Below are 16,618 nucleotides of genomic sequence, written 5' to 3'. Positions count from 1 at the left end.
TCCCAGAAGTGCAGCTTTCCTCATCCCAAGGTGGCAAGGAACATGTACTAAAATTCCCTTTCCTGAAGGGGAAAATGTTGTAAGTCACTCTTGGTCCCCACTAGGAAGAAAAGTTGGGTATAAAACAAACAAATAGCCCAGACAAGCCCAATCTTGCCAGATCTCAGAAGGGTCGGCCTTGGTTAGTAATTGGATGGGAGACCTCCAACGAAGACTGGGGTTGCAGAAGCAGGCAATGGCAAACCACCTTTGTTAATCTCATGCCTTGAAAACCCCACCAGGGGTCGCCCTAAGTCAGTTATGACTTGATGGCATTTTCCACCACAAATAAATAAATACATTTAGTTAAAGGTACCACTGTTCTTCTTTGCATCTGGGCATCCTAAAAAGAAGAATGGACATAATCAGAATATAATACAAATTGAATCATATTCTGGTTCTGCTTGTTAAAAACTACTATCTTTGATTATTGTATTATCACTGAATTTTTATTTCTATTTTTATTTAAATCATTTAGTATTTTATAAACTAAGTTTTGTTTCAACTGCTTACCAGCAGATGGCAGTAGAACAATGCTGAATACACGGACAAAAGGAGTTTCTCTAGAAAGCTTATACTCTGGAATATTGGGTCTTTAAGGTGCTACTGGACTCAACCTTGAGTATTCTAGGTAATCCATATGATCTACACATTTTGTTTCCACTTCTCCTATCCTATAAGGTGACCCCAATGAGTCTGGCCATAACACAACCCCCTTCCCCACCTCCATTTTATCTACACATCAATAACTTCACGAGTATATGTTGCATTTTTTTTCTGCACTCAGGCCATAAATGTTGCCTACTTCTGCTCTTAGCCTTCATCCACTCTTATTTTTCTCTCCAGTAGGGTTGCCAGCCTCCAAAGTGGGGCTTGGAGATCTCCTGGAATTACAACTAACATCCAGATTAGAGATCATTTCTCCCTGGAGAAAATGGGTGCTTTAGAGGATAGATTCTATAGCATTATACCCTGAGGCCCCTCTCCAAACTCTGTTCTTCCCAGGCTCCACCCCCAAATCTCCAAGAATTTCTCAACCCAGAGTTGGCAACCCCACTGTCCAGTGCAATGGGCTCTATTTGCAGCAGCACCTACCAATTCAGTTCATCGTTTAAAGAGGTAATAGAAAGTAGCAATCTCCAAACTGTGATTTACTAGATTACAATTAGGATCATGATTTTGTACAGATGGATTTGCAAGTATTCACACACGGGCTAACTCCTATAATAGGGCTGTGCTGATCCGAAGATGGTCACTTCTAGTCCATGCATATTAGTAGAATCAGCAAAGATGAGACAGCAACAAACATGCTAAACCTGATGGTGTGAGCACCAACTCTGATGGTAGATCTTCCTTGAGGAACCTTTTCCTCCATTCTCTGTTGGATGCTGGGAGAAGTTATGCCCATGAAAACTACCAGCTAATCTTTTTTACAAGTTCTACAAATTTCATTACAGGCTACCAATAATTGTAGAAATATTTAGTACCTTAAAAGATCACACCTTTATACCTGCAACACCAGAGAAGTTCTGGACTCAGTGCTTGGCTGAATAAGAATCACAGCATTCAAGAACAACCTGTAGCAGAACTTAACTATATTGAGAAAAGCAACAAAACAGATCAGTGGACCTAGTGAAAAGTATTACATTGCAAGGAGGTTACTGAGCAGACAGAGAGACATTTCCTGCAAAAGCTGTATAAAGCTGTAGCCACCTAGCCAGACCTCAGCTCATGCTTCCATGGTGACAGCAGGGAAAAGGAATATTGAATACTGAATCACACATCTCCTACTTCTGTGCTAAACACACTAGGGGAAAAAAAGGGAAATGTTCCTCGTGTCCTCCAGACATTGTAAATACCCTCCGCCCCCAAGAAAACAAGGCCTGATTTTTTATCACTGTGTTTGAGCCAGCTGATTAAACACAGATATAGTAGAAAAGCATAATTTGACAAGAAAGCATTAACGTTCATGAGCTATTTGAAACATATGACTTATACATAACACCTTCTACAGTGCAGAATACACACTTGCTCTCTGAAATCTATTATTTCATAATAAAGCTTTCCTATATATATATATATATATATATATATATATATATATATATATATATGAAATATGAATATTTTGCAACTGTATTGTCCAATTTTTAAAGTTTTGAAAACCTAGCTATTCATGTTGGTTAAATCAAGACAATCACAGATAACAGATTTTTTTCCCCAGATCTTTGGCTGTATTGCAATGGTTGCTTCAATTTGTAGTCTTCAGCTAAACATTTCCTATCCACGGATTAACAATATATTTTACCAACTTTTAACAATATTTATCTAATATAACAAAATAAACTGCAATTTGTTATACTTTTTTACAAAACATTTTATAAATATTTTTACAAAATGTATACAAAGCAATTTCAAGTGAGACATACTATACAAATGAAAGTATTTAAGCAAATAAAGTCCATACCACACTGACAATAAGTGACACATCCTCTTTCATTAAAGTCAGTCTGTAAGGCCTCCCAAATCTAACAGATAAATTACGCTGACCTTTGTGAATCAGGTATTTTTCGCAGTTGCCAGCTTAAAATTTGTTTAAACCTTAGACAGTATGGAGAGATATCCAGGAAGTCAATTGACCAATTCTACAAAGCAATTAAGCACAAATAAATGGTCTTCACTGGATTTAGAACCATGGGCTGCATAACAAATTCACACTTCTTAAAAAACAACAAACAAAAATATTTTACTGCATTATCAATTAAAATATTCAGAGCTCTAAAATGAAGTTCAGTTCAATAAATAAATTACATTAGCTATCTCAGGTTAATTTAGCTGAACTTTGTTCAGAGGGTTCCCAGCATAAAATGTTGGAATAAACATAGGTGTAATTTAATCCACATAGATGGAAGTGCAGTTCAGATGCTTCAGCTATAATTTTCTTGAAAAGTAAACTTTCATATAAGATTTAAAATGAATAGGTTTTGTTTTGGTATATAGATTCAGAACATTCTGTACAAATGATAGAAACTTTCTATTCCCAGATAAAACCAAAAGTAGCAGGATCTATGACGTTTGTCCACTTTATCTTTCCTCCAAGTAACTGATATATGCAATTGGTGCAAGATACACCCTACTTCCTAGACATCTCATTATGGTTACAGTTCTATGAATCTTGAGGGAAAGGAAAAATGAAGCAAAGTGGCAATATCAAGCCGTTAGGAAAAATCTTCCAAATTCTTCCAAATAACAGTCACTGTAATTTTTAAGATTGGCACACTTTTTAAAAAAGTGGCAATATATATATATATAAAAAAAATTTCCATACTTCCATTCACATTAAAAGTGAACTGAATATTAAATTATATTACTATTTTTCTCAGGTTACAATTTTTAGAATTTCTTTTGTGTTGCTGGTTTGACATAAGGAGGTGCACAGGGCTTATGTGCTGACAAATGTGCAAGAGCCATATTTTACTCTTTTAGATTACTATAACTCAACTGGAGCTAGAAAAGCTAAACTCAGCCCTTTGCTCTGGGCACTCTGGCAATCTGACTGACAACCACAGTTTGTTACTCCTACCATACTGGAAAGGTACAAAGAGTTTCACATGAAAAGGAGTTCCCTAGTTTTGCCAATAACAAAAAATGCTCCAAATCTAACTCCTGTATGCACACAGGAGACATAGGATCAAAGCTACTGTGCCTCTGCTCTCTGATGAAATCAATGAGGATGATTTTGAATAGTTCTTTCTTTTTTGAGGGAAAGCTATAGAGAACATGCCTCACAAATCACACAGCTATGTCTTTCTGAGCAGGCGCACATGCCACATCCCTCCGACTAATGGCACAAAACCAGCGTGCCTAGCAGCATTGATGACAGAAGCAGGTTTATTTTAAAAAGCAGCACGGCAGCATAAAAGGAGCATGCCATTGATTAAAAATAATAAATTAATATAGTAAGATTATATTATTAACATGACCACCAGCCAAATGTACACCATAGATGGGTTTCCTTTGGCTCTAAAGTATGAATTACATGTCTTCAGATATCATTTTTTAAAATGGGATAGCAGATTAACTTTGGTTTGTACATATTTTGGTAATTATGACTGCTGCTACAGACGACTAACATTCTTGAACAGCAAGAAGCAGAAACAAGCAAAAAAAACAACACTGGCCTTCAAATTGTTCAGATTAAGGCTAATATTTCCTTAAAGTATAAAAAACTACCATAATAATACAATTTCCAAATAAAAGTGCTTGTAATACTTGGTCTAGAAAAACATTTATACCACTTCTGAAAGACTCGAGTGGCCTATATCCAATTATAAAATGCAAAACCTTTTTTCCCAAGAATTAACATGTGTGTGTACTTAAATAGAATTTCATGGCTGTATCTTAGACTCCTCTACAGATTTCCACCCGCTAGTTTTTAGTCTAGCATGTATTGTTTCATGCCATGCTTCAGGGACAAAAACTGTCATTCTATGAAATAAACTCTCTCTCTTGCTTGTCAAGCAATAGAAAAGCACTTAAAGTACAAAGCCTTGAAAAAATTTCTCTTTTCCATAACCAAACTGTAGACACTTCTAAACAGAGGTACTGAGAGATTCTTTAGCTACAAACTGTGAGCCTTAAAATTAAATTATTTCAGGAGGTGGGAGAATGGGCTCGTTCTTCCCATTAAATATAACTTTCTTAACATTTTATTTAATAAACCTGTTGCTAGACTGTGATTGTCAGTATATTACCTTGTTACTTAGGGCCTAGGGAACTGCAGTCTTACTAAGCTGCAATGTTAAAAACAATTAGCACAAACACAATCATAATGTGTAGGCCCAACCAGACAGCTTTCTCTCAAGGATTTACATGACTGGATACCTCACTGTAACCACAATGAGTATTGCTCTCAAACACAGAACAGAATCTACTTTAGAAAGGGTAATCTTTGACATATGTCAGGCTGTACTTGTGGTGTCATTCACATTGGCTTCTAAGAGAAATATGTCCATGGTACTGCAACTATTAACACTCTAAGATACTATTTACAGCAGCTTCTAAAAGTGAATCAGTTTCTACAACTCCTTCACTATGGTCTGGAATAAATTTCTCCAGGCAGTTTTCTTGTGAAGCAATAAGTGAAAAGTTTGGAAATTCTAGTTCTAGTGAACCACTACCAGTTGCCTCACTTTGTGGCTGTCTCCCAGTCTTTTTCAGTTCCAATATGTTTTTAAATGTAGTCTCTAAACTCTTATTGAGCAACAAATCCTTTGGGGGTTCCCCCAAACCTTTCAAGTCATCTGGATGCAAATCATTCTTTGGAGAACTCTGAGGAGCTTTGTCTTGGAGGGAATGGTTACACGTTGCTTCTGAATGAGCATCGCCTGGAATCTGACATGTTTTATTATGCGTACCATGATCTGTATCTGATAAAGTTTTTAATCTCGAATGATGTTCAGAACTTAAAGAGTTTTCATGAGATTTGTCGGGGTCTTTACCAGCTAATTTTTGTTCAGAAGCAGACATATGCTGGCTTTCAGGAGAGCAGCTTATTTTCTCAAATTTTAAAGCTTTTGTGAGGCTTTCTGATTTTTTAACAGAAATACTTCCTTGTTGCGGACTCATGATATTGTTAGGCACTACATGAAGTTTGTTGCGATTTAAGGATTCAGCTGTGCTCGAACTTGACTTGTCTCTGGTTTGGGTATCAGCAGTCTGGTTCAGAGAAGTCAAAGGTTTGCTAGGCTGAGGATCACTTTCACTAGGCTGTGCTTCATCAGTGACCATATCAAATTGTGTGGAACAACAGAAGTCTGCCAGAAAACCATCTGAAATTTGAAAACAAATATTTTAGTACCAAATTAAGGATAATGCTAAACTGAATGTTTTCAATTGTGATGGGCAACGGCATATGTATTTTCAGGAATTTTGTGTTAGCCATTATGAGTAACAGTAGAAGCAGAATAAAATTTTTCAAATAAAGCAATTATGCAAACTCTTGCTCCATTTGCAGAACAACTTCTACGAGAGAAGGGAGGAGTAATTCTGACCACATCCCATGCTATTCCCAAGAGTCCCCTGAACCTCAAGAGAAGCTTCTGGGGGCATATGGAGAAGCAGTGAGAAGGAGATGGCAGCAAAGATCCCTTCTGTGAATATGCTGCATTCATGGTTGACAGGAAACAACCCAAAGTATTTCCCGTGAAATCCTAAATATTCAGAAGTAAATCACATTGTGTGCAATGGGACTTACTCCCTGGTAAGTAACTTACAGTGCAATCCTATGCAGAGTAACTCCAGTCTAGGCCCATCAATTTCAATGGGCTTAAGACTGGTGTAACTCTGCATAGAACTGCAGTGCTAGGAATACAGCCCTTATATACTCGAAATAGCAGATAAAAAGCCAGTTTCATGCGTAGGGGTATACACCGTGAAAATATTCGGGTTTCCTGCTTTGGGTTTACCCAAAGGGGGGGGGGGATTCAGGAATACCTAAAACCCAAAGTGGCAAGCCACTTAAAATTCAGGTATTTTAATCGTTTTGGTATGCTCCATAAAGATTCGGAACATACCAACGTGATTCAGGGGGGGAGACTTTCTCCCAACACCCTGACCCACCGCACCCCCTCATCCCCCCCACTTAGCCCCACCGTCCCCTCCACCCCACTTACCTGGCCAGGAAGGGAAGGGAAGGCCACAGCTGCCACCGCACCACTGTCTCCTCAGCCTGCACGACCAGCTGGGTAGTGGGAAAGGCCGGAGCCGCCCAAAGCTGCAGCCACCCTGCCTCCTCTGGGCCCGCAGCAGCTCACAGGAGGAGCCACCTCCTCTGGCCCTTCCTGCCCCTCAAATGGCTGCGGGGGAGGCCTTCTGAGGGGCAGGAAGGGCCTTCTCCACCTCCTCCACCGCTGCACAGCCCCGCAGGGTGGTGAGGAGGGCTGGGGCCGGAGCCGCTGCTTCCGCTACCCACCTCCACAACTTGCTGGGCAGCTGGGAAGGCCGGAGCCACCACTGCTGCACCGCCACCACCACAGCGGCAGGGCTAAGGTAAGTGGGGGGTGGGGGGCTGGGAGGGTTTAGGTCGTTTAAAAGGCTCTGCTGCTTGCAAGCAGCTGGAAAGGGGCCATTTAAACTTCAGCTGTCAGGCGGGGTGGCCTTTAAACTCAGGCCCTGAAGCTTCCCGAAGCAACCCAAATGCTTCAGGAAGCTTTGATTCATGATTTCCTAATCGGGGCCAGCATGCTGGCTCCGATTCAGGAATCCTGAATTTTTACAGATCGGGTCCAATACCTGAATCGGAAACCTGAAGCGCACACCTCTATTCAAGCATCAATGTTGAATATATTTCAATTTTACTCAAAGTGACTAGGAGTTTCCGCCCTCCAAAAAACCTCTCTTTTTTCTGTAGTGCCCTAATTTACAGGAACGTTACATTGCTACAAAAGTAGGGCTCATCTGGAGCCGAAACGCACAGGAACGGCATTCCGGTAGGTCTAAAAAGACGTCCGTGAATTGCGTGTCGGAGGAACGGTGGGAGAAGTCGTGGTGCTATTTTCATACTTATGTACAGTCCGAATTGCTACACGCCCAGGAGGAAGTGAGGGGTGATCCTCACGAAACGGGTTAATGTTATTTGCCTGCAAGTCCCCGTCGGCGTTTTCTTCTGTATATGTACCTTGACTATATGGACTGCTAATATCCCTTTGGCGCAAGCTCCCACCTACCGATTCTCCTTTGACTTTTTTGGCATTAGCACTTTAATGGATAAGACTTGTTCCGGACAGTGACATTTTGCACAATTATATTTGCTACTTGTTACCTAACTGTATCTATGCACTTGTGAATTCTTCTGTATAAATTGGGCTCCAAAGGAAGGCAAGCTGCTTGGATTCATTCTGCTCTGCTCTTTTACTTTCATTTGTGACTGGGGTGGGGGGGAGGGAGGGAGAGAGAAAATGAGTGAATGCCGAGTGGTGCTGAGCTCCAAAGGAACGCAAGCCGCTTGGATTCATTCTGCTCTACTCCTTTACTTTCATTTGTGAGGGGGGGACAGAGAGAGAGAGAAAATGAGTGAATGCCGAGTGGTGCTGAGCTCCAAAGGAACGCAAGCCGCTTGGATTCATTCTGCTCTACTCCTTTACTTTCATTTGTGAGGGGGGGACAGAGAGAGAGAGAAAATGAGTGAATGCCGAGTGGTGCTGAGCTCCAAAGGAACGCAAGCTGCTTGGATTCATTCTGCTCTACTCCTTTACTTTCATTTGTGAGGGGGGGACAGAGAGAGAGAGAAAATGAGTGAATGCCGAGTGGTGCTGAGCTCCAAAGGAACGCAAGCTGCTTGGATTCATTCTGCTCTACTCCTTTACTTTCATTTGTGAGGGGGGGACAGAGAGAGAGAGAAAATGAGTGAATGCCGAGTGGTGCTGGGCTCCAAAGGAACGTAAGCTGCTTGGATTCATTCTGCTCTACTCCTTTATTTTCATTTGTGAGGGGGGGACAGAGAGAGAGAGAAAATGAGTGAATGCCGAGTGGTGTTGGGCTCCAAAGGAAGGCAAGCTCCTTGGATTCATTCTGCTCTGCTCTTTTACTTTCATTTGTGACTGGGGTGGGGGGGAGGGAGGGAGAGAGAAAATGAGTGAATGCCGAGTGGTGCTGAGCTCCAAAGGAATGCAAGCTGCTTGGATTCATTCTGCTCTGCTCCTTTACTTTCATTTGTGAGGGGGGGACAGAGAGAGAGAGAAAATGAGTGAATGCCGAGTGGTGCTGAGCTCCAAAGGAACGCAAGCTGCTTGGATTCATTCTGCTCTACTCCTTTACTTTCATTTGTGAGGGGGGGCAGAGAGAGAGAGAAAATGAGTGAATGCCGAGTGGTGCTGAGCTCCAAAGGAATGCAAGCTGCTTGGATTCATTCTGCTCTGCTCCTTTACTTTCATTTGTGAGGGGGGGACAGAGAGAGAGAGAGAAAATGAGTGAATGCCGAGTGGTGCTGAGCTCCAAAGGAACGCAAGCTGCTTGGATTCATTCTGCTCTACTCCTTTACTTTCATTTGTGAGGGGGGGACAGAGAGAGAGAGAAAATGAGTGAATGCTGAGTGGTGCTGAGCTCCAAAGGAACGCAAGCTGCTTGGAATTCATGCAGCTTTATTTTCATTTGTGACTTGAGAGAGTAAGTGAGTGGGTGCAAGCAGGGCTGGCTCTCCAGAGGATGATAAGCTGCTTTGAGTTCATTCTGCTTTAAGGAAATACCTGCAGACTTTTGCGGAAAGGGGCCTGAGGGGTGGATGTTGCCTTCTGACACACTTCCGGTGATGTCAGGGGGTGTGGCATATGCTAATGAGTTATGCTAATGAGTTCCTGCAGTTCTTTTTCTAGGAAATGACCCCTGTACAAAAGTATCACTCCTTCCAGTATTGTGACTTAAGAACACAGTTATACATTTTAAAACTGTATATATGTAAGATTTACAGAATTGAAAAAAATTAGTTTCTTACCAGGATCTACTATTGCAAGACGTTTATCCCGGGATAAAGATTGTCTCTCTTCCTGGTTAAACATTCTGTCAATCATAACCATTTCTGCAGAAGGATTTATCCTCTGAAAATGAAAAAAAATCACTTCTATTATCAATAAACAATAAATGGAACCTAGCACAGACTTTCCTAAAATGATTAATAGTATCAACTAGCATAATCAGACTTCAAAGTTTAATTCCTATACCACTGAGAATTCATTATACATTTTTGAAGAAAAAGTAGTTTTCTAGTTAAGATATATTTAGTTTTAAAATGAACTCTGGGCTATGAGGATAACTTTGAGTACGTACAAAACTATTTTTATAATAACATAATATCTTATCATTAAGTGATGTGCAACATAATCCTTTCGATTTTTGGTCAGATATCCCTTTTGAGTTAAATGGGGCCCATTCACAAGAGAATTGTAGTCTTAACCCCATATGTATATAAATTGAAGTCTGTAGTAACACAACACCTTTTCAAATGCATTGTTTGTCATCCTTATAGAGCATGTTTGTGAACTTTATATGCCCAATTTACAGTATGTGCATGCTTACCATTCTTTTATATATTATTCATTATTATTCAATTCATTTATACATTGCCTTTCTCCCCAATGGGGACCCAAAGTGACTTAAATAGTTCCCTCCTCCTCCATTTTATTCTCAAAACAATCCTGTGAGGTAGGTTAGGATGAGAATGTATACAGGCTGTTCACTTTACTTTTAGCTAGTGTATTTGTCAAATTTGCTCACACTGCCAGATATATGCCCATATTATTACATTAACAAAAATATTGTTGAAATATTCTGTTGCCAAATCTGAAAAAACTCATTTCTTCAGTTACAGCTAGATAGATGAACTCACATTCTAGCCGTATCTGAAGAAGTGAGCTGTGACTCACAAAATCTCATACCCTACCACAAATTTTGTTAATCTTATAGGTCCTACTGGACTCTTGCTCTTCTCTACTGCTAAAGACAGACTAACACAGCTATCCATCTTGGTATATGGATGGGTGTGTTACAAAATAGACTAATGAAAAACAAGGAGGGAAAATGTTAAAAAGAAGCCACTATGAAAAACGAAAGCTGTAAAAAAAGACATGTACTTAATTTTTAAAAGCAGAAAAAGACAAATATCATATTTGCTGCACTAGAAAGAGTTGTGAAATGTTCATCCAAGTGGCCCCTGCAAATTCAAAGAACGTTGCAGTAAGTAGTTTTCTCATTTACTAGTTTTAGGACTAAAAAATCTCAAAAACAAAACACAAACTTGATGAATGGAATATGGAATTAAATAAGAACTACACGTTATAGACATGTTGAATTAGAACAAATCATGTGAAAATTAAGCAGCACAGGAATATTCTGTTTATTACTACAAGATGTCTGTCCATTTGTGTGTGTACGTACTTACACATACATATACATCTCTTATCAGTCTTACCATTGCATCTTCCAAGAGCAGACATCTGTATTTATTTAACATAGCTTGTGTTCTTTTCAGAAGTTGTGTGGCTACAGATTCAAATTCATTGTCCACTGAAAAGGCAAAGAGAACATAGATAGTTGTCCTCAATAATTAAAATACCTCTTTTCTTTCTCTTTGCTACAATCTGATTTTGCATTTTATGCAAGATCTTTTTTCTCATGCTTGTAATGATCCCAAAATGTACTCCTTCTTTCAAATTGATAGAAAGATGGTAAAAACAAACAAGGAAATAATAGCTATTTCTGGCATTTTCTCTTATAAAAATCTTGTTTGATTTCTATAAAAACCCACTTTGTTCTGCTTTTTCTTTTCTTTTGCAACAATTTTGAAAGTAAAAAAAATTACCTTTTCTTAAATCATCTTCTGTTGGCAGTGATCCCTGGCACACATGATAGGAGAGAAGTCTCTGGACTGCATCATTTAAAGATTTGAACTGACTTTTATCAGGAGTCACAGCATGGGCCTGGTCCTTTTGTAACTGCTGCAGAATACTAATGGAAAGATTACTGTTGTCAGTTGTTAACATCTACACTAGCACTACAGAAACGGGACAATTTGACAAACCTTAAAGCAGGCCATGAGGAGAAAAAAATGTCTAAAGGTAAAGAGATAAAGGGATAAACAGAAACAACTTACAATGCTCCTTTCGTTAGCTGTTTAGCAGCAGGCCTCTTTTGTCCTATTGTATGACCATCCACCTAAGTCCAAAACACATCTTGATTATACTGGAATACTGTCCCTTATAAAAATAAATTATACGCTTATACATATTCCTTCCTGCCAGCCTCCTGTTGGGGGAGGTATTGTGACCCCCCTTGTGACCCCCCCCCCGAGCTCTCCATCAATAAGATCAGTTGCTCTCGCTACTTCCCACCCTTTGAAGGATATCGGGGCAGGGCATATTTTGCGGACCGCCATTTGAGTTCTTATTATTGTACGAAATGAGCTTTATGATTGTATGAACCTGTATTTTATATAAGTTTTATTGTATTTTTAACTGCTGTTACTTTGCTCTGAGCCCGTAGTGGGGAAAGCGGATTAAAATCGAATAAATGAAATGAAATATTGCCCAATAGGAATAAATTACAATCCTTGCAAATACTTCTCAGAAGTATTTTCTATATGTTGCATCACCAACGCGTTATTACAAAGTAGTTTTTAAAAAAAACTTTCCAAGGTTCCAGAAAAATAAATCAATTGTATGAGCATATGGAGCCAACAGATACTGCATCTGCAATCCTTTTCATATTTACTGGAGAGTAAGCCTCCTTAAACTCAGTGGGACATCTCCAAGTAAACAAGCATACTATCAGGCTGATCCTAAGATAGCACATCAATCTGGAGTATAGGGTGGAAAGCAGTAACAGATACACTAACAATGCCACAGATCATATTAGTGCTGTAGTGACATCACTCCAGTAAACAAGCTCATAGGTTTGGGTCCAATGACACATGAATAGAACAAGTTTATGAAACAAATTTTCTTCCTCTTCCTTTCCAGCTTCCTGAGCCCCCCTAAAAACTACTCCTGAGGGTCAGGAGTGACACAATGCCATCTACAGGCTTCCCTATTTTACCCACACAGGGAATTTACTCATCTGGCCAATATCCAGAATGTCCAGATCTTACTGAAGAAATTTGCTTGTCTTACCTTATTTACCACATCCACAGCAAATAAATAACAACTTCACTGAATGCCCCTATCAGAAGCTTGTACAGAAACTAAAGTTTAGAAACTAAAGTCTCCTTTTTTATTCTTTAGAAATCTTTCTTCAGATAAAGAAGGCAAGGTTTTTCCTGGCCTCCTATTATTATGAGCATTAAATTATTACGAGCATACTGAAAATTCTAGACCACTATGCCTGTACTGGTGTTAAATAACCAGGAGAACATTACCTTTTTCTCACTCTTAATTTTCCTTTGTTAGAATGGACCAACAGTAAAATGGAAAGGCCTACAGAAACTGTTTTACCAAATGTGGGCTGTATTTAGATGTCACAATAAACCGTGGCTCATTAACAGGCTGCAGTGGGAAGGAGAAGGGGACTAAAGGAGAGAGGGTAAATTAATGTCCTTTCCCCAACTCTCATGAATATTACTCCACACAAATCCTATAACCCCGGGAATAAACTTTTCCAGGGTCAGAAAGGACTCCTAGAGGAGGGGAACATAGGAAAAATCCATGATCCTTGTTTCCACAGATTGTAGAATTCAACTCATTAGTATGAGAACCTTGGTTTGTAGTAATTCTGGCAAGTCATCAAATTTCATATCCAAATGCAGGAATCCTGATTCAATCCCAGTTTGTTCAGTAGCTCTACCCCCAAAGCACAAACTATAGGTGCAGAGGGATGAAAAAAACTACAGTCACCTATTACAGGCAGCAGATAAACCAAGCACACTGGTCAGTTTCATTACCACAATCATGGCTAGTTTAAGCCACAGTTATATAACAGAACATTGAAACTGACCCATTACAATGGCAACCATGGTGGCTGTAGTGGTGGAATAAGCAGAAATCATTAGTTATAGTCTCAAAAATTCAAAACTGAGAAAAAGGGGGCACTATTTTTTCTGTTTGAGCATACAGTTCTAAGCAAAGGGTTTTATTTCATTTACTGGTCAACTGCAGTACAGACAAGAATAGGCTAAAATGGTTATCCAGTACAAAAAATGAACTAAAATGAATTAATACAGTAGTGTAAAAACACAGTTTGACTGAGAGAATTTAAGAACAGATAATATCTGTATTTCAGCTATGAGATAGCAAGGAATTAATTTTGCAACTTTATTGGATCCGTGCATTCTGCCCAGCAACATATGAAGTTTCAGAAGACTTCAAATTGTGCTGCACAAAGTAGCTGAATCCACTCCAGTATGTTTTAGATTAAAGGAAACAGGACTGCATATATACCCAGTTCTATTATGTTCAGTAGATGCTAATGAATATTTTCTTCCTCAATACTTTTGCTCTCCATTGTAATCAATTACAAGTAAAGTTTGTTTTTTCTTTTTATGAAACTGGTGTCATGCTATGGTCATTCTGGACCCTTTTACATTTCCATTTTTATCTGTTTGTTATCTGTTGCTGCCCCCGACTCCATGAAAAGTGACATGGAGATGGCGGTTTCAAGCAGCATTTACATCTGTTAAAGAACTGTGTGAATAACTGTGGCCATTTCAAACAACATTGCTGTTTCTGGTGAAGCTGAGCAGTTTTTCTTTTAAGGGTGTGAACTTTAGTGCCATAATGCTATACCGCTATACCATCAATGCACCAATGTGGTGATTCCATACCAAATGTGTGATACCTATGTTCACTGCTGAAGCACTATAGTAAAAATCACCATCCATTAAAAAAAAGTAAAAAGAATGCACTGGAAATTGACAGGAAAAGAAAAAAAGGCAGCACTGGTGGAAGAGCAGCAGACATTTCAAACAGCAAACTGCAACATACCAGAAGCACATTGAGGCTCAACCCAGCACTGAAAACTGGACACAAGAGACTTTGTGTGAAAAGGTTAAAAAAAACAAACTATTAGCGACCAGCAGCCCAAATCGGTTTTGTATGAAATAGCACAAAAAATCCACTAGCAACAGCAGCCAGAACGGTTTGCCAAAGCCTGCGTGGAAAGGGCACCTGTTCCCACATAAAAGCCAAAACCTGGTCCATGCTAAACAAGAGACAGAGATAAGATATTTAAAAATTTCCTAGATTTTTTTTTTTACTTACACAGGCTTGGCCCCTAAAAATTAAGCTCATGATCAAAGTAAAGACAGGTAGATAGCCTGAGAAACGCCTGTATACTCTGAATGAATGAAAAGGTATAAATGTACCATCAATGTATTTTAGTACACCAGAGAACTACAAACGTGCAGACTTCCATCTAATACTGTTGATATCAGTTACAGGTTTGAATCTCTTTGAGTGAAAGAATAAAACTGAGGGAACGGAACTCTCCCTCACTCTCATTCTCACGTTCCTGCCCAAGCTCTTGCCCTGTTCACAGAAGACCTCATGCAAGGGGGTGGTTTCTGCTGGTTTCTCCTCAACTACAGCTCCTCCACACTAGGGGTGTGCGCTTCGGGTTACTGGTTCAGAAAAAAACCCCAAACCGGGCCCAATTTGTAAAGATTCGGTATTTCCGAATAGGGGCCAGTATGGTGGCCCTGATTCAGAAATACTGAATCAAAGCTTCCTGAAGCAACTCGGATTGCTTCGGGGACTTAAAGGGTACCCGCCCTCCCGCCACCACCCCACTTACCTGGTGCAGTCTTCTGGTGGTGGTGCAGGCAGTGCCCTGCCAGCCGCCGCTTCGGCCTCTGTGGCAGTGTGGGCGGTGGCGGCAGGGCTCCCTGCCAGCCGCCGCTTCAGCCTCTGCAGTGGCATGGGTGGTGATGGCGGCACTTGCTGCCACCCTGCCGGCTGCCGCTTCAGCCTCAGCGGTGGCGCAGATGGCGACAGTACCGGCCGTGGCGTTCGCTGCTGCCCTGCCGGCTGCAACTTTGGCCTCTGCGGTGGTGTGGGCAGCGGCAGCATTTACTGCCGCCCTGCTGGCCACCACAGAGGCTGAAGTGGTGGCGCCGGCAGCTGCAGTGTTGCTGATGCCATTTGCTACCGCAGAGGCCGGCGCCAGTAGCATGGGCACCAGCTGCAGCCTTCCCCGCTGCCCTGCGGGCCGCGGTGGCAACAGCAGAAGGCCTGCTCTGGCCTTCAAGGTAAGTGGGGTTGGGGGAAGGGGGCTCAGGGGGGAGGTAGGAATCTCTCTTCGGTTTGCCGCTTCAGGTTTTGGGTTATTCCATTCGTTTTCCTGCTTCGGGTAAATCCAAAGCGGGGAAACCGAATCTTTTCTCCGCTGCACACCCCTACTCCACACTGCATCTCTGTCTATTCCCATGGGTCCTTTGGGCCTCAGAAGCTGCTTGGAGGGAGTGTATAAGTAGCTGAAGGAAACAGGGAAAACAAGCGATCCAGACTATGAATATGTTCCATGCACTGTTCATTAGATCCACATGAAAATAAAGTGACATATTTATAACTGGTTAATTTTCAGTAACATTTAAGAAGAAATCAGAGGAAAAAAGGTTTCTTACCAGCACATTCTGTTGGGCAGAAGACGATCCTACTACTTTTTCCTGGTGTGGCAGTGCTGTTCCTATAGGCTGTTGTATAATTTTACCTCCAGTATCTTGTCCTATCAATATACACACATTCCTTCAAATCAGCCCTCTACTTTCATTTATTTATTTATTTAAACAAACATTTATTTGTCACATGAATTTGTTTCTTTAAAAAAGCACATTCAATTGCAAAAGTGCTCTGTCGATGGGAACAGTGTGGCACCACAATCACCAGGCAATCAATACTGCACAAATAATTTCTGGTGCTACCTGGTTTTTCTGGAACTCAAAAGCAGATATGATTTCTTTAAACAGAATGCAATGAGGACATTTCCAGAACAATCCTGTCACTCAAAAAATGTTCTATCAGTATTCATCCTAACTTTCTCTGAGCTATCCACTACAATAAACTCCATATAATAATGTTTCTTCTGTGATAATGAAATTATT

At 40.4% G+C, this 16,618-nt stretch overlaps 1 protein-coding gene across 2 annotated transcripts in view; it reads right to left on the bottom strand.

Moving 5' to 3' along the window:
• Positions 1-2,268: 2,268 nt before the first annotated feature.
• BICRAL (BICRA like chromatin remodeling complex associated protein) overlaps positions 2,269-16,618 on the bottom strand; it is a 42,506-nt gene continuing 28,156 nt past the window's right edge. For both annotated transcript variants that reach the window (XM_054983661.1, XM_054983669.1), the window contains exons 7-12: positions 16,142-16,242; positions 11,684-11,745; positions 11,393-11,538; positions 11,003-11,097; positions 9,530-9,632; positions 2,269-5,870 (exon numbers count right to left, since the gene is read on the bottom strand). In XM_054983661.1, coding sequence (XP_054839636.1) covers positions 5,068-5,870; positions 9,530-9,632; positions 11,003-11,097; positions 11,393-11,538; positions 11,684-11,745; positions 16,142-16,242 — 1,310 coding nt within the window. In that variant the 3' untranslated portion in view covers positions 2,269-5,067. The remainder of the gene's footprint in view (positions 5,871-9,529; positions 9,633-11,002; positions 11,098-11,392; positions 11,539-11,683; positions 11,746-16,141; positions 16,243-16,618) is intronic.

This window comes from Eublepharis macularius, chromosome 1 (assembly GCF_028583425.1).
Source record: "Eublepharis macularius isolate TG4126 chromosome 1, MPM_Emac_v1.0, whole genome shotgun sequence".
NCBI lineage: Eukaryota > Metazoa > Chordata > Lepidosauria > Squamata > Eublepharidae > Eublepharis > Eublepharis macularius.
Note: the sequence above shows the minus strand (reverse complement) of the source record. Positions and strands in the feature narration are given on the sequence as shown.